We start from the raw sequence: 19,130 nt of genomic DNA, 5'->3' as shown, positions 1-19,130 counted from the left end.
TATCCAAAGAACTCGAAATGGTAGAATAAAAGATGATTTAAAACTTTTTTATTGGCACACTGAATGAGCACGCAAATCACCCTTATTTAGGGAATGTAACAGCATTTCACTAAAATGCGCTGAAAGTCATTCATGTGATCCGTTTCCACTCATGCGCAAACTTACCTGAGTAATCGAGTTAAGAGCAGTTATGGTGCGGACAGGTTGTAACCCTGCGCGAATAACAGTTCCGTTTCATAGGCCCTATTCGAACAGTTTCCAGGTTGTATGACACAAGAAAATCCGTTTCTTTCCTCCTTTACCCAACACTTTACTTGTTTCTAAGCAGACGCTTCTCCGGAACTAGTTCAGTCCATCAGTGAAGAAGAATCTGAAAACAAAAAGTTTCTGGGACTGGCAACCATTCGACTTTATGCACATTTAAAAAAAAAAAAAAACTAGAACTCTCTGATGCATAAAATGATGATATTGTTGTAATGATCTGTGTTGCTGAAGAGCATCACGTTTGAGCAGGAAAAAGGTGTTTATTCTAAATAGTTGGGGATAATGTGAATTGTGTGAAAGATTTAAAATAGTTCAACCGCTGTGGGGGTTGACAGGGATTATAATAAGGGGGCAAGTGCCTGTTGAGAGACTATGAGAAGCTGTAAAAAAAAAAGCATGGAAAGTGTGGCTTGAGGTGCGGCTCCATGAGGAAAAGGGGTCCGCAGCCCGAGAGCATCATTTCTATTGATACATCTCACTGTGTGCTGCTCTACCACCAAACTAACGTTCGTAATAAACATTAAGAACATTTATGAATGTCCATGCGTCCTTTTACCCCATCCGAACCCAGAGCACCACACACTACTATATATATATATATATATGACGGTTCATCTTAATCCCTCTCAGAAACAGTCTTGTACCTGAGACTGAGCTCCTTCAGTCTTTGATAACTGGTGTGAACAACTGAACACATTTCATGTTTAATTAACCAGCTCCAAAATAAGATGTGGAACTAAATCTGGTACACTTGGTAGTTGTAAATTACCTAGCTGTATAAACAGGTAAATAATTGTAACCTTAACCTTGTAAGTCACTTTGGAGTGTCAGCTAAATGAACAAATGTAAATCTAATTATCTGCAGTGTTGAGTAGAGATGCACAACTTTGTCAGAAAAAGGCTTTAATTTATTCAAGGTGACAAACTGGAACCTCTGGACTTGCCCTCTGTCTGAGTGGCATCACACACCCCTCTCACTGACTGCCTGCTCCTCTGTCCAGTTGGACTGGACAGCTACAGGACACTGACATAAGTACGAGCACTTTCAATATACACTGCTGACATGCATCATATTGTAAAAGAGAAGTCTGAATCCAGCTGTAAAAGAAACATGTTACTGCTTACATACAATTACATACTGTACTTGCAGCAAGACATCTATTACCGTAATATCTGAACCATCTAAAGCATACATTTGCCTTAATGCAAACAATACAAAAGTAAAACTGTTTCCTAAAGAAAACATAAGCATACATATAAAATAACAATTTATTATTAATTAAATAAACCCAGTGGGTCTAAGAATAACAGGGTTTTTTTTTTTGCTTTAATAAGACAAAGATCTCTTTGGTACTCAGTTCACCACATGTTTTATGCAGGTCATTACTGACAAGGTTAATCTCAGTTTTTTTCGAAATATTGCATCCACTTAATCGTATTCTTCATAAAGTGCTTCCATGCTCTTCTGATTTATAGTCCATATCTGGCCAGAAGAAAAATCATAAATCGTTATGATATTGTCAGCTCACTGAATCACTTAGCTTCAAAACTGGCAAGTATTTCCATAACACATCAACATTGGATGATTTTATTCTGTTAATTTTTAGAGGAAATTTAAATTAAAGCATATTCAAGGTTTTTTCAGTCCTCTATGGCAGTATTACCCTCCAGATCACAGCTGGCAGTGTTACAAAGCATGATTGGCTCTTCTCAGCAAGCGAAAACTTGATGATGAGCCCAGAGGCCTCTTTCTGTGAGATACTTGCTGTTGCCGCAAAACAAAGTCATAGTTGGCAGATGTAGACATGGCGTAGAAAACATTGGCTTTGTCTGGAATAAGAAGTTCTAAAAGAAACAGAGGAAGAGAGGAAAGAAAGAGAGACATTAAATTCAGACATATTAATGATTTATAGGTCACCCCATTGTGTTGTATATTCTGTGAACAATCAGAGCAATGACAGGAGCACAGCTGGGCAAGTTTAAAAGTCTTTTACAGCAACTGTTTCAACAGCTGGACCTTTAGTAATAGTAATACAAACCTAATAGTTTCCTATCTGTTTTTGAGAGCAGCTCATCTTCCTGGCTCACCTTTGTCTTGTGGCAGGACCTGGCTGAGGGTGAATTCATTGCAGCTGATACCCTCTAGGTTGTGTTTCTGCAGGGCCCTCTGGATCACCTGCTCAGTTTTGTCTTGGCTGGTTAGCTGCAGGAGACACAGGGAGTCGGCAATTGGACAGCAGGTCAGACTGCATCCAGACAAAGACACACAAAAACCCCCCACCCACAGAGGAACCTGAGAGATAACAACCTTCAGAATTGCTCAGATACAATCCAGATTACGTGATGTTTATATTCAACAATTCTTTCCGAATTTAAAAAAAACCCTTTTCTGCACCAGATGCTCACCAAAATGCTCTTATACATGTTGCCATTGTTGCCGCTCTCAATGCTGACCCTGACGATGCAGGAATCATCCACTTGCCGGTTGTACACAGGAAGTGAGGTCATGGATACTGAGCGCTTGTACTGAGAAATGGGCCTGCATGTCACCGGGCTCACGTTGCCTGGTGCTGGTACGGAGAGGTCCGGCTGAGAGCTGTAGGTGGAGCTGGACTGTGCACAGGGTTCCGATGGTGTGGTACGGGTGGAGGAAAAGATATCTTCCACATTTTGACAGGAGCTGGATAGGGACTAAGGATAAGTGGAGTGTTAAGATTTGAGTTCACTTGTTCTGGAATTCAGGAACTCCAATGTTTCAGGAACAGCACTTATACTGGCTTTTGAGTGACCCTGACTGAGCTCTTGCTTGAATGCAGTGTTAATCATAAAGCAAGACAAGTTAAACCATCATTTCATCACAAAAGGGTAGCAGAGCCATCAAAGTGACAAGGTTACAAGGCAGCCACACTTGCAGAGTACCTGTAATCTTTGTGGTGAGGAATTTGGGGAGCTCATTTCTTCAGTCTCACAACTACAGGATGTAAAGGAGGACACACTGGCCTGGTCTGCTAGTGTCTTTGTGTTGGTTCCCTCGCTCAGGGGCAGCAGCCTGCCCACAAGAATACTCTTCAATCCTGATACTGACATTAGCTTCAGAAATGTAGTGTCTGCTGAGACAGAGATGAGGATGGTGCTTACTTCGAGAACAGCCTGTAACTCCATGGGCTGGGGGACCCAGGACAAGAATCGATGGGAGGCTCCAGCTCCTGAGACAAATCATGGCTGTTGAATAGTTAAAGATGGAAATGCTCAGCATACAGATTCATTCTGGGCAAACACAAACTGCACTTGCACTCCTTCACTTGCAGCACTGTTCATTATGTGTAATATACCATAAATCTTTGATAATAAACAAATTACATCACTAACTTTTGGAAAACATTCCTAAAACTTTCCAGGTTATTTTAAAAATGTAAGTAAATATTGTAATGCTGGACAACCAGCAGTAACCTCTAACCTCTTATACATTTGGATGTTCAATACTATTATTCAGCTGAAGCACCTTGTTGAAGGTAGTGGCATCTTGCAGCAATGCACTTTCTGTAATCTATGGTTACAAGTCCATGTCTTGAACAAATGTTACCTGCAGGAAAGCAGAATTTCTTGGTTGTGTATACAGTCAATACACAGGGTAAATGTTAGTCACCTCTCCTGGTCAGTGAGTATCTTTGAACTTTGCAGCCACTGAGTGATCCGAGGATGACTGGGCAGCACATACTGTTCACAAGACGACTGAAGCTGACTGATCTGAGAAATAATCTCATACTCCTGTTGGACATCAAGTGAAAGATGTTAGTTATGCAGCTGTGTGGTTACACAACAAGCCCTCAGCTTGAAACTCAGCTGACTGTTTCTTTTGCAGTAATATTTTGGAAAGAAAAACCTGCAATGCAGCTGAAACCTTAAAGGACAATGTTAAAGGTCAACATGTCCCCAAGGCAATTCACCAGGTACAATCAGCCAGCATATCCAAACACATCGAGTAAGCACTGAAGCACTCATTCTCCCAGTCTTCCGAGAAACACACTCGCATACACAAGGGAGTAAAAGATCGCGTAAAAGAGTAGCAGAAAATTAAAACTTTAGATTGGACAGGGGTTCATCTCACCTTTCTTCGCTTCTCAAAGTTGATGAGGTCCCCCTGGAGACAGATAAAGTGGGGAGAATGATCCTATCCCATGCACTCGGAACAATCTAATGTCAAACTAATTTAGCGACATGTTCAGATGGTCTTTGTTTGATTAACAAACACTAGAGGCCAGTGATCTCACCTCCACAAAATCAGGCAAGGCAGTGTCGAGCATAGTCAGGACTGTCAGGTAGGTGCCCAGGTAGGGAACACTGCCTCCAGTGGTGCTCTGCACACATGTAACCAAGAAAAAAGGTTCATTATGTCCTCTGGTTGTTAGCACTTTAAATTTATTGATCAAGAAAACACTTTCCCCCCCCAAAGAAACACTTAATAAGGAGGTGTCCAAGATTACTTCCAATGCCACGCATACTTAAACCTGAACTGCTCCGATATAATATGCAACTACACAAAAGGGCAAATTTATAAATCACTCTGAATAAAAGTGAAACACAGTAAACATTGAGCCATAGTTCCATAAATATTAAAGGCTGGTGTCACAAATGGTTTTAGTCTGGGACATATTTCTGCTCTGTGTAGTTACTTGGCTGGAATGAGGTGAACAGAGAACTCAGCTGTGACCTCCTGCAGGATGCTGAATCTGTGAGCAGAAAGTTTCAGAGTGGAGCATATCAAGGTTGCTCATTCCCTTGCTCACAACTAGCTCTATCAAGCATGGTGTCACTGAAGCTAAGTGACAATTATGTGGGAGGATTTAAGAACATTTCCATCCTTTACCTTGGCATATTTTGTTACCCTTCCAGTGTGAAAAATATCCACATTCTGTCAGAACGTTTGTAGGGTTTAGAATTACTTATAAATTATAGTGATATGATTTGCTCTCTAAAGTTTGTGACAATTTCAATTATCCAAACTCAATCAATTGAGAAATAAAGGGTTGAGATCTACAGAAACCCACAATCCTTGGAGACATGAACTTTACCATCTGTTTGGAGATGGGGCAGTGTTTCAGGGACTTTGGAGAGGAGTGCTGCTCATCTTGCTGGCTGCCATCCTGAGAGAAAAGAGGCAAACAAATCACTCTATAAGGGAAAACAGGAGCATGAACAAGCACACACACAAGGTAAAATGAAGAGGTAGAGTTAAACAAGAGAAAAACAATCAAATGTTGTATGCTTAGTCTTAGGAAAAAAATGGCAGGAGAAAAGACAATATCCATAAGGCAGGGTTATAGATTAGAATTTTATGAACAGGCAATTTCTGTACATTTTTCACATTCACAGAACTTTTGTTAGTTCTTTGATCATGATTACAAAGGCACTAAAGGTCAGTTCCATCAGTATCCAGTCATACAAGTGGGTAACATTTTAAACCACTTATTCTAACAGATCCTTTTACCCTAAGACGAAACTAAATATAATGCCAGGTATTTTTTGGAACTCTACTAAGGAGTTAACCAAGTCCATATGTCATGTAACAAGCAATCTATCAAAATGTGTTAAAAAGCAGCTAACCTGAAAAAACTGTATGACCCCTGTTGGGGTCAAAGACAAGGTGAGAGTCTAGAATACTCTGGGTACCTTTAGACAAACAGAAACAGGTTGTTTTTTTTGGGTCTAGTTACATGTGAACAAAGACTTCTGCGCATTAAGAAAAGGAAACAAAGAATAGCTCTAAAAGAGCAAACATGTGTTTCACTGTTTGAAGATTGATACCATTCAACTGTGATACACTTCAAGCTGGAGACTAAAGCTCCCAGAGACCAGAGTAGAAAATGTTCCTACGATATCATTTATTCATTCATTGTTATTCAGCATTTAGTTATAAACACAAGGTGTGTCCTGGGGGTTCAATTTCTTTGACCAAAAACTGACAACTCTGGAAACAAAACAATTCTTTTGATATCATGCATGCTTCATTAAAAACGGTTTGTGTTATTTGTGTACATTAACATGCCCCCCAGAATCCAAAAATTTATTAAACCTTAGTAGAGCTCTGAGGTTAAAAGCTTCTGACAGATCATACGGAGAGAATGAAAAGTTAAATATCCGAGAACAAAAAAATGGGGAAAACACAGTCCAGTTCACTGAGTGATGTTTTGTTGCTGGAAGGCTTTTGTGTACCTCTGTGCACTTAAAACCCCAATCATGAACATGAAGAACTTTAACTGTACCATGCTGCTGCTCCTAAGAAATGTCCAGCAGATGTCAAGTCCTTGTGACACAGATGCCAAGGGCTGCTTCAGAGGAAAAGCAGTGTTCTTTCTGTATTCTAAAATGCTACTACATGTGCCTTGAGCGTGTGTCACTAATGTGTGTTGCCCTGTATATGCATTTCTGTGCAGTAGCTTCTTCAATTGTGAACCATTTTGTTCCAGACCCAACTTTTTTTGGTTCACCATCAGAGCAGCAGGGGGTGGCCTTGGTAACAGTAGATTACAGTTTTTAAACACAGCAGGGTCACTGCTGCTGTACCCTTGGGCAAGGAACATTGCTTAACCTGAACCACTTCAGTAAATATACTACTGTATGAAGGAGTACATTTTGAGTGTGTGATATTAACTTTTCCCACTGATCCCAATAACTGGAAATGAAATACCAGTAAAAGAGAAGTACTACCAGAAGACAAATTCTATAACCCTCATAAAAACAAATCCTTATAAAAACTATGACATTTGATTCAGGACTTTTGCTGCACTTTCAGCACTCAAGAGCCAAGTGATGGTAGTATACACTGTGTACCATGGAAGCTGAGTCAAAATAGGCAAAGAGGTCAGCTGGTTCAAAAGACTCCCCAGGAGGATGGCCCTCACCTCCACCAGGATCTGACCGCTTGCCAACACGCAGTTCTCATCAGGGAATGTCTCACAGAGATTGTCAAAGGTGGCCACACTCTCCCTAGAAGGACACAATATATCATCTCTGTTCTTAATCATCACTTTCCCTTGGATTGTTTAAATTTTCTCAGTTTTCTTTCTCTGAATATTTTGCAAAACTGTACTTAAACAAATCTAAAATTCATTTGCACTATTATCATTAACCTACTCTCATTCTTCACACTGGTCAGCAGCCTTCAGCTGAATGCTCATGTTCCTATGAGATTATGGGAGTGCTACAGTAGTACTTCACAGACTTTCTTCCAAGTTAAGAGCCTGGGAGCCTTACAAAGTGCTATGATACCTGCAGACAGCAGCCCAGGTCTTCTTCAACCTATAGATTGCATTGGACTGCAAGGCTGACAGGATGGCCTTCAGTGAAGAGAAATTCTTCAGGTGTCTGCACTCCTGGGGTAACATGAAACAAATACTCTGTAACAACTACCAGTAGGGGGTGGAAGAGCAAATGTGAGTTAATCAAGACCTGATCTGACCTCTGCAACCTGAATCCACTTCTCAATAACACGGGCCCTCTGGGCAGGGCCACAGGACAGTCCCCGAGTGGTGGAATGGGTGGGTGTTGGGCAGCAGAGCAGAGAAGTGATGACCCGGTTGGTAATGGCATTGAACTGGGCGATAGTGGCCCGAATGGTGGGACACAGGTTTGTCTTCTTGTCCCGTTGGGACCAGATGCAGCCCAGACATTGGAATGGGACAACTTTGATAAAAAGCTCCTGTGAGAGACAAAAGACAGTCAGACATGGGTTGTGACCTAGAAGACTGGATAAAAATATAAGAGTTTTGCAGCCAAAAGATGCCACAGAGAAAATAATAAAACTTACAGCGTCCTGTCGTGTAAGCTGCTCTGCAATGCTGAGGACTGGGAAATCCATGAAATCCTTCAGATCCTCCGAGTCTTCATATTCAGGGTCTTCATCTGCTGACTTAATTTCCAACTGTTCCTGCAGCAAGGCTTGACTACACACCATTCCTGGGGAGAAGTGATTGGTATATTTCTCTAGAAAGGGGTAAAAGATGAATCGAGCATTAGCCGTCAGTATGGAATTTTAATTTATAAGCAGGTAACTTGCAATGATAATATCATCCTAATTCCAATTATATTTCTTTTTGACTCTAGATTAGTGCTAGGAGGCATACTTAAAGAACTGGACAAAACAAAGACACGGGACCAGAAAGATGCTGTGAAGTACCTTCCTCCAGGAATTTCTTCAACAGGTGGTCAGCATGCTGGGCCAGGTTCTGTAAACAAAGATGGAGGTGCAGCTGTGTGCACAGAAGTTGGAGGGAGGGGTGCTCCGGGGGCTCCCAAAAGTCATCCCCATACGCCTCCAGCCAGGTCTTGATGATACACATCAATGAGCTGCGATCCACAGTAGGGGAGGACAAAGAAGAGCAAAACACAGATTATGATGACCTTCCAGTCTCACTGATTACGTTTTGATCCAAAGCAGAATGTAAGTAGGTTTTGCACCTTAGGTGGCAATTACTGCCGTTGGCATCAGTGGCTTTGCTGACACTGTGGAAACAGTAGCAGACGTGTTCAGTTTCCCAGGTTGGATCACGAGACAGAAAAAGCACAAAATGTCAGAAGCTACAATGAAACCACATCTGCTTTTCCTCCCACCTACCTCTGGAAGAGGAGTTGAATGAACTTATCGGTGCTCGTGAAGGTCCGGTACATGCTTAGGAAAATGTGGATATAGTCTTGCTCCTGGCAACGCCGGTTCACAAGGTGTGTCACCAAGTTGTCCAGGGATGCAGCTTTTAGCCTGCGCACCTTACATGTGCGGTACTGCACAAAGGCAGAGCGGTCCTCAGTGGAGTCAGACTGCGGTGAAACGGGCTCCCTCCTCAAGGTGATACCATACACCACACCATTCTCAACCTCCTCACCCCACTCCTGCACTGGATCCTGAAGAACAGCAGACAAAACCGCTGAGAACTGGCCATCCCAGAACCCCTGACAGCCTGTCTCACAACCTTCATACCTTAACAGCAAGCGTGATGACTCTCGCCGCTTTGTACCTGCTATTGGTTTTCAGTAGCCTGCTTTAACTTAGGAGCAGGCAGCTGGTAGTGTAGTGGGTGGAGCTGCTGCCTTTGGACCCAAAAGTTGGAGGTTTGACTTACCTCTAGCTGTAGTACCCTTGAGCAAGGTACTTACCCTAAATTGCTTCAGTAAAAATTACCCAAATATATAAATAGGTAAATAATTGTTGTTAGCTTAACATAGTAAGTCACTTTGGAGAAAGGCATCATCTTAATGAATAAATTTAATGTAACTAGAATGTGTGATGTGATCTCTCAAGATCATGTATGGTGTAAATGTTCATGCACCATAACTTTATGATCATGCCCAGATCAGCCTTTACACAGCCACTACTCCTGTATTGTATGTAAATGTTTTTGTACCTTTAAAAAGTTAAAAAAAAAAAAAAAAAAAAAAAATGTAGGAAGGTGATCAGGAATTGTTTTATGCACCTACTTGCGCGATGAACATCGGTGCATAAAGTGGAAAGAAACAGACCAAGTTTACTTAAGTATCACATGTCTGCAACTATGTCTGTTTCTCCTGATGTAATGCACAAATTGTATTTCTCTGAGATGTATGTCGCTTTGGAGAAAAGTGTCCGCTAAATGAATAAATGTCAATGTAATAAATGTGTGAACAAGCACTTTAAACATTTTAAAACAAAAAGATAATTCCCTGCTCATTTTCAGCCCACTATATTCTGAACTATATAGTAGAATAAGTACCTTTTCTATCAGCCTGCTATGTTATTGTTCTTGCACAACATTGAGGGCATTGTCCACCAGGACTTATAATTACCATCATCTGACACCCGACGCTATTCCAGCCTCTGTTCTGTCCTGAAAGTAAAATAAATATAGAGTGCACAGCACGACAGGCTGTAACACAGCACATAATTACTGCCTGGCCAAATACCATTATTTAAAAAGACTGAAGTAAACATCCCACCATCACAACACAGGCTTCACATGCTGATGTCACCTTCACAATCCCATACTTGAAGTGTCTAAATTTAAGAGTGACTCCTGGGACAGACCTGTTTTGTACAAGCCAATGCTACAATAATAACCAGGTGAGTGAACACACCAAGAAATCCTTGTTATTCCCAGAAAAACGGGACAAAAGCAACGCTCACAGGATTAACGGTTAAATGCAGGAAAGATACAAAAGCACCTTTCGGGAAGCAAATATTTCTGTAACATTGTGTTTTCTCAGTTCATACCGCGACTGAGAATTCTGACGTTTTCTGCAACACCCAGGCAAAGACTAACACCTTCACTCAGGATAATAAGTTTATAGTAATTATAAAAATAACTTTATATAATTAACTCCCAGGTTCAGAGTAGTAAAAACTGAAATTTCCAGTAGGGGCCCTTAGTACTGTATCAAACAATTGAGAGAAAAATTCTCATATAATCAGTGTTCACTTTATCGTTTTTTTAATGTCTCCATACATTGCATTTGGTGTACACACTGTTTCTGAACTTACAAAGACAACTGGTATTAGAACTCCCTTGATAATTCAAATGAAATCCATAAATTCAGTCACTTTTGTTATTAATGCAATCAATAAAAGCTTGTGATTTAAATGAAACTCATTTATGGGTTACAGTCTATAAAAGCCTCAGACTAAGCGATAAAATTAATTTCTATGTAAGACTTTTGTATTAACTTAAACATTAAAATTTTAGTTATTGAATTTTTTTTTTTTTTTTTTTAAATCTGTCATTTCCACAAAGTGATGCGGTTACAATGGTTGACCCATTCAACCCATACGTTTGTGCAATGTGTATTGACTTCTGGCCAGTTCCAGCTTACTTTATTATGTACATAATGTAAAAAGTTAATAATACACATATTTCTTGCTTATTTATAAGTTAGGTTCTATAAAAGTCTCAGATAAAGATGTAACACATAACAATAGTTTGACCTTTTAAACATCAATTACACTGTTCTGTTAAAAATTTAAATGACTGAAAAAACAAACAACTAAATGCTCATTTTTGAACCTATAAACATGTGCAGCATTCATCAGCTTGTTACTGATGACAGACAAAAATACCAGACATGAGCTGTAAATAACCTGTAAGAGTCTTGAATGAAAATGGTCCTACACTCCTATATTGATTTGGTGTATTTTACTGACAACTCAATGCCAGACACATTCCCTCCACAAGAGAGTTTTTTAGAAAAAGTGTAAGTGAAGCACACACTTCACATTTTCAGAACCGCTTGTCCCATACAGGGTCGCAGGGAACCAGAGCCTACCCGGTAACACAGGGCGTAAGGCCAGAGGGGGAGGGGACACACCCAGGACGGGACGCCAGTCCGTCGCAAGGCACCCCAAGCGGGACTCAAACCCCAGACCCACCGGAGAGTAGTACTGCGGTCTAACCCACTGTCCCACCGTAAGTGAGGCAATACAGTTTAAAATAACTAAATCTGGAAAACCTTATCTTCAAAAATTCGTAAGTAAATGAGGAGCCAGTGTATAGCTACACTGTTTCATGAGTTCACTGACAAAAGATGGATCCCATACTTTACAAATTTTACTAATAAAAACACTTAAGAATTATAAATTCAAATGGCACAACCTGAAACATGACAAGAATAATACCACGAAGTACAAAAAATAATTTTGACACCTTGTCTGATGTTACCTACATAGTCAGATAACCAACGTTACAATGACATTTATCCTACAGGGTATTCTTACCAGAGTAATTTAGGATAAGAACCTTGACCAAGGAAACTACAACAGGAGAAGGATTAAAACTGGATTTAAAGTGATAACCTTCACTTCACAAGGTGAAAGCCCAGACCTCTCTTCTACCAGCACCCATATACCATGAACACGTCAGCAATGAACATGAGAACAGCCGTCCTTATCTTAACTGTGCTGCAAGTTTTGCCTTCTCAGACAGTTTAAAGCTCACAACATCTTGGTGGTCCTGGCAGAGCATATAATAACTATTTATGGTTCCCCAGTGATGATCGCCTAAGGCCCAATGACATAACATGCAGGCTGCTGTTTGCTGCACATTATGTTCCCAGAGCATGTGACGCTGTTGCCAGGATTCTGCGGAACGCCAAGCTGTTCTCCGTAGGTTCTCCCTGGGTGATCACAAGTGTTCTGGCTCATGGACAGCAGATGCAAGCTCAGATATGGACACGTGTGCCAAAGATTCAGTGAAGTACAGAGTCACTTCAACAACCCCAGCTGTAACCCACCTCCTTACACATGAATTTACATTTGGATATATATTCATTGAGAAGCTTCATTTCTCCAAAGTGACTTCAAATGAACACTATGTAAGCCCGCACCTTATTCACCCAAAGTGACTTACACTCCTAGATACACTACATACAATGAACCAATCAATACACCAGTGAAACACACTTTTTCTCTGTCACTCACACACTATGGGTGACTTGACAAAAAAAAAAAAAAAAAAAAAGTCACCAATCCACCTGAACAGCATGTCTTCAGACTATGGGAGGAAACCCACGTTCTCTCGCACCACCGAGGCACTGTGAGACAGCAGCGCTACTCACCATGCCTCCCACAGCCTAGAAAAATGGGACAGTTGGTAGTGTAGTGGTTAGTACAACTGCCTTTAGACCCAAAGGTTAGAGGTTTGAGCCTCACCTCTGGCTGTAGTACCCTTGAGCAAGGTACTTACCCTGAATTGCTCCAGTAAAATTACCCAGCTGTATAAATGGGTAAATAATTGTAACCTTAACATTGTAAGTTGCTTTGGAGAAAAGTGTCAGCTACATGAAAAAGGTAAGAAGTAAAGATGGCAGCAGTAGTAAGGAAACAACACAGTGATCCTTACACTTAGAGTAACCCCAGATAACCTCCCTGAGGTTGGAGCCCTTGGCCAGCAGTGGGGACCAAAACATACTGTCAATAATCATGCAGGGGGGGGCACATGGGTCTGTTAGAGTTTGGGGACACGCACGTGATGCATGCAAATAAGAGGGTCACACAAATCACGTGACAGGCTGTGGGGGGAAAAAAAAGTTCAGTAAATTCTCACTAGATGAGCTGTTCTCGACGGAGCCAAGGAGACGCAGGGAAACCCTCACCACCGCCTCCACACGAAGCAGCAAGTGTACAGAGAGAGATATGTCCTTCAGCTGTAGGAAACGAACACGGAGGGACGGAGGAGGGGAGAGAAGCGTCGGAAGGCGGCTCACCATCGTCAGCTCCCACTTTCCCATCTTGCGGAACTCGTGTGTGTCGCGTCGCTCCCTCCGTCACCCGACGCACAAACATACACATCCACCGCAGGACTGGAGAGCAGCGGCTGCCTCAGAACTTCTCCACTGAAATTTAGTAGTATAATTTAATTTTTAAATTAATTTTTTTAAAAGTATTTACAATTTCTATATAAATGAATACTCCGAAGAATGTTTTATTCCTTGTTGTTTGCCACTTGCACCGCGTCACTAAAAGCACATTTCACCGGCTAAGCCTGAGAACGTGACTCCCGCACCTCCGGCCGCTACTCCTTCCAGAACAGCCACCGCTCGCGCTGAATTTAACACCCGCCGCACTACTCAGCGAGGAGGCGGAGCCACGAAACTTGGAGGCGGAGCCAAGAATCTTGGAGGCGGAGCGCGGAAATACCCTCCAGACTGCGGAGCGCGCACCTTGTGGATTTTGGTAGCAAAAAGCGTTTAGAAGCGGGGCGACGAGTTTGCTGCTTCGTCGCAGTGCGGCCTCATCAGTTTACTTCGTTTACGTGCTTTTACACAGGTTCCACTCGAGACTTGAGCCTTCGGATTTCATCCAACATCCTTGACCGCTATGCAAATCCTGCTTCATGTTACAAAAAAAATGTGACCCCCCTCAAACAGACAGAAAAAAATAAATTTGAAATGTCCTTTGCGGAAAATAATCCCTCTCTCTTTCTTTTCTTCTGTGGAATCTCGCTTAATATACTGCCCTTTGTGAAACAGGGAAGGGTAGCATACACCAAGGCTGCAGTGTGGATTTCGATCCAACAGAATGATGGATATGTGTTTCTAAGCTTATTTTCCATTTGAATGATTTAGGGTGCATGCCATCCACAGGTTCAAGAGAACCTAATGTGTCCCCTCAGTGTTTGTGTATCACTCCATTGAATACTGTTGCAGAAATGTTTCTCTCTTCCAAATCCTTCACAAGCTCTTCTGCCCTGTTCGAGAGGACCGAGTTCCGAGTTCTTCTTTTCTGTCACCATCCATGTAAAGGTGATATGTGTGAAGGACAGTATTTATTCAATTCCATTTAAATTGCAATGGGAGCCTTCACTGGACACTTTCTAGATGCTATGATTAATGACAAACTTCTGTGGGGCTTGCTGGCTTTTCCTTCGAAATCTAAAGCAGATATATCAGTCATGAATTTTTCTTTGACAGAGTGTGCAGGCCCAACGTCATGGCAAAAGCACGCTGTCATTCTGGTTTTCTGTTACAGCTGTACGGCACGACGATGCCACATGCCTGACTGCTCCAATGGAGCTTTAGTCACATAAACCGCTTCTCTGAGAGGCCAGAATTAACTGGTTATTAATTTGTCATAACACCCCTTTTGGAAGTGGCTGAATTGTCGCCTACTGACTAGATCTCTTGTGCATCTGGAACAACTGAAAAAATTCAGCTCAGGTTCATTTTCTCTTGATCACCAATATGCATTTTTCATCTGGTTGTGTAAAAATCACCATGCTACCCCAGCCCCTCAGACCATCTCCGAGTGAACATACGATGTCACGTACCAGGGTGCCTGTATAACATTAAGAATATTTGTGACATCACATAGCAAGTGTGTTAAGAGGTGAAAGATGGCGTAAACAGCGTATGTTTTGTACATGATCCCGGTGTCTGAGTGTTTAATTGATTGAGGCAGTACTCAACACATGGGTTGGCCAAAGGAAATCAGTGCACTCCAGAGAGCGGCACCTCGCCATGCCGGCTGTGTCACATGAGGACAGATCTGTATCTTTCTAATGATCTGTACACTTCCTAATTCCACCACTTATCATGCTGATAGTTATGTAAAAGTATTTCTTCATAGTCATCCCCATATTATCTGAGAAACATTTCAGTCTGGGATTAGATAGTCAGGAATTAGTCACTGTGACTGACAGTAGATTGAGCCTGTTGATACCCAACTCTTACTGTAACAACATAGATTTTCTCTCTTTAAAGTGGTTCCCGCGTTTAGATGTATACAATGTTTTTTTCACTGAAAATAGTAAGCTCTGAGCTGGATATTTTCCTAATATAATTTGCATAAAATGCAACAACATGGCAGAGTCCTGCTAGGACTCAAGACTAGTGTAATTTCCCACCAGTTTGCCCCCGTAAAGCAGTGCACTTTGCAATATTTTATCTACCAGGTTTGTAGGACATCCGAAACCCAGGTCAAAACTTTTAATCCATATTAAGTTATATATTTTGAAGCGGAAGTTCGGTTCAGTTTGTATTCAGTCGATATTTAAAACAATTCCTTTATAGTTTTTTTAATTCAATTTGGGTGTTGACCACATCTTAGGGAGTGCTCAGAATTCATCTTCAGGCATTTCAGCATTTTAATTGCACCATGGGTACCTCCCAATCAGGGTGAACATACAATAAACAGAATAACAGGAAGCAAGGAATCAATTTGAACTGTTTATCAGTAAGGAGCATGTATTTGTTAGTTACGCCAATACATATCTCTGTAATCCCACAAGTGTTCACTGCTAAATCGCTGGTAGTGAAAATTGTTTCTTTCTGTTGACAGCTGTTGATACTGGGAAGAGCAGAGTGTAGAACACGGCCGGATTCCTGAACGCTGTGATGTGCCTGAAACAACCTGGTCATGGACCTGTGCTCAGCTGGGCTAGCTGCCAAGCTGAGGGTATATCTGCAGGACACACAACACTAAGTCCACAATACACAGAATGGGCAATATGCGGAACAGCTCTTTGTTCCATTTCAGTAATTTGGGAGCCTCAAGTGGCTGCCGGCTGGTACCGGGAAAATGTGGGCACAAGGACACACTTGATCTTGGGCAGAGGAGACACGAGATGCTACGGCGGTGAAGAAAACTCAGAGTCCAGTCAGCGGTGAAGGCGCCGAAGACCAAATGTTAATGTGGATGTTGCTCATCTTGGGCTACACTCTTCTGAGATGGATCTTTCAGTTGACATGATCACAGATCACCTGGGTTCTGGAAGAGCACCAAAAGCTAATGATTACAATAGATGCTTAAAGAGCTTTCCCCTTCTAGATAAACTCAGTGTGCCTGAGAGAGGTGCTTACAAACCGTAAGAACAAGCCTGTATTCAAAAAGGCTCGGCCTCAAACAACGTTTTGGTGCTTTAACTGCATTAGCAGCAGGGTGTACACAAGTAAGCAATGATGAAAGTCTCAGGCCACCACATGTGCGTCAATAACAGGCCTTTCTAAGGAGCTTTAAGAAACACGTTTGAAACACGAGATCGGGCGACCCGATCCGACCCAACAGCAGTCGGACAGAGTTCATCTTCAGAGCTGAAGTATTTTGGACTCTTCTCTTGCCCTACAGCTCACCTGTGAAAGGAATGATTGGAATTCGAAGCTTTCAACAACCATCTTGTACTTAGAAGATGACGACAGCGATGCTGTTCAGTGCTGCTGAAGCACCAGTTGACCTGCGTGGGAATACAGGACTTCTTCAGTGCTTACTGCCAACTCTGTAGAGCCCTGGTTTGTTACACACTACCACATTCAGGGGGCGCAGCAAATGAGACTCATGCGGGACTTGAACCAACAACCTTCCAATCAGCTGCCCAGTTCCTTTAAGACTGAAGTACCTGCTGCACATATGGTGCCACCCAAGAAATACTAAAAGTATACACTTCTGGAGGTAATGTACTACATCCTGGAAGAAAGTTTTTTAAAAAAAGATATGGTATATGATACAAGCCTAAGGAACGTAACAGATTTAAGGAACAACAGACTGAAAATAGTTCTGTTATCGGTGTTTTTCACAAAGGCTTCCGTTTCTCGGGAAGTGCAGCTGAAAAAACTGAGATGTGAGCGCTCAGTTACTATTAGAGTCACACAGTCACTTAGGAGGAATGTGTTCAGTGGAGCGTTTTAATTGCACCATGGTTACCTCCCAGTCAGGGTGAAACATCATGTACCTGGAAGTGTTTTTCCTGCATGAGTTGCTGGTGCTAAAGTCCTTGTGTCATAGTAATGGAAAGACTGCGAACCGGCAGAGACCTTGATTAAAATCAATGTTCCGGCACAGGCTCCAGGAGCGATTTGGATCAAGAGCATCCAACCTGTGGCCCCCGAGAACATTTGTAAATTGTTAATAATATCTGCTACAGCTGTTATAGCTACAACGGATTGTAGCGAATGCCAGGAAAACACGGTTATACACACACAGGCAGGCACAGCAGCCGTGTTGGCCGGTGTCGGCGAGCGGGAGACGGGCACACAGCGGTCGGTGGAGCTGCTCGAGTCTGAGCGCCGTGTTCAGCCGCAGCTCGGTCACCTATCAGATAAATGACAAATTGTTTTGTAACAACAGGCAATGTGTTCAATACTGTTACATTATATATATTCATTGTTTTCCATCTAAAAAATTAAGATCCAGTGTGTAACATACAGTGATTTTTTACACATAGCCCTGTGACCAGTTCACCCCGATTTACATCATCGATGGGGTCGGACCTGAAAGGGTCGTGTTTGTGCTATGACAGGAGAATGGTGATCCGCAGCGGGGGGAGTCGAGTCCTCACTTCCAGCAGCGGGCAGTGCTCACACACCATTCTCTTAAGGGCTGTACAGAGAAATGCAAAACAAGTAACACATATTATAAACTGCATGATATATAACATGATTTTGGTTTGACAAGAAACTTGACTTGGAGTAAAGCAAAAAGTATTTACCATTTCAATAACTACCTGCAACCTACAACAACCCCTATATTTAAAGCATAAGAGCATTTAATTGTGTTCCATCCTGATTTCAACCACTATAAAAAGTAGGTTAAATTCTATAGGAAATTGTGTGGTTTATAGTCATTTATACTTGTTTATACGTGTTTGTGGTAAGGGGGCTAAGAGAGGCACACTGACTGCCATCATTCCATGTTATGGTTCATCATCATTCGTCATTCCAGGATGATTTAGCGGTCACTGGAGAATGTGGGCAGCTGAGGCTGGCTGACGCACAAGAGGCACACAAGTGTCCCAAGTATGAGATTATCTGAGATACTTCGGAGTTCTCCTCCTCTCCGCGAATCTGAGAATCATTGTTCAAAAATCATACTCGCTTGCTGGGTGCTCATCGAAAGTATGATGCGGGACCGAGCTGCTGCAAATACACCATGAGGGCCTTTACCCCTCGACACATAACATTCTCGCGCGGTCAGCACTGCTTCCTGTGCTTATGATACAGTTTGTGACCCGAAATCTGCTCGTACATTGATTTGATCATAACTCCAGTCACTTTTTACCACTTACCCATAATCAATAAAGGCTACCTGAGTTCATTGGAAGTCGCTTTGGAGAAGAGTATCTGCTAAATAAATAAATGTAAATGTACATAATACAGATGCCCCTCCATTTATTTTATTTATTTTCATTTGAGGTTTGGATCCTGTAAAAATCTCAGCTAAAGCTTAAATAGAAATACACTCATCACTTTCATGCATTATTAATAATTACTTCATAAGACCTTTTTTCAATATTTAACTTTAAGCTACATTAACACTAAAATGGTGAAAACAAAAATACGTTCGCTCCACAAGCTTGTTCAGTGCCAATTGTTGACCGATTCATCCTGTAAACACCTGCAACGTTCGTAATATGGTTATT

The 19,130-nt window shown here is 41.8% G+C and overlaps 1 protein-coding gene across 2 annotated transcripts; it reads right to left on the bottom strand.

The window, feature by feature from the left end:
• Positions 1 to 1,161: 1,161 nt before the first annotated feature.
• Positions 1,162 to 13,538, bottom strand: LOC108926171 (ral guanine nucleotide dissociation stimulator-like 1). Of its 2 annotated transcripts, XM_018738730.1 has the most exons (18): positions 13,486 to 13,538; positions 8,879 to 9,162; positions 8,722 to 8,766; positions 8,441 to 8,610; positions 8,072 to 8,247; positions 7,724 to 7,963; positions 7,534 to 7,637; positions 7,167 to 7,251; positions 5,337 to 5,408; positions 4,536 to 4,622; positions 4,373 to 4,405; positions 3,911 to 4,032; positions 3,403 to 3,486; positions 3,184 to 3,313; positions 2,671 to 2,955; positions 2,353 to 2,467; positions 1,929 to 2,109; positions 1,162 to 1,747 (listed from the first exon to the last, which is right to left on the bottom strand). In XM_018738730.1, exons 1-17 carry the CDS (start codon positions 13,507 to 13,509, stop codon positions 1,952 to 1,954), a joined length of 2,214 nt encoding a protein of 737 aa, XP_018594246.1. In that variant the 5' UTR covers positions 13,510 to 13,538; the 3' UTR covers positions 1,162 to 1,747; positions 1,929 to 1,951. The 2 variants fall into 2 exon arrangements, with proteins under 2 accessions (XP_018594246.1, XP_018594245.1); XM_018738729.1 differs by having other exon boundaries at positions 1,162 to 2,109.
• Positions 13,539 to 19,130: the final 5,592 nt, after the last annotated feature.

The sequence above is a fragment of the Scleropages formosus genome, chromosome 3 (assembly GCF_900964775.1).
Source record: "Scleropages formosus chromosome 3, fSclFor1.1, whole genome shotgun sequence".
Classification (NCBI taxonomy): domain Eukaryota; kingdom Metazoa; phylum Chordata; class Actinopteri; order Osteoglossiformes; family Osteoglossidae; genus Scleropages; species Scleropages formosus.
The sequence above is the reverse complement of the archived record's forward strand: the minus strand, read 5'-3'. Positions and strand labels throughout refer to the sequence as shown.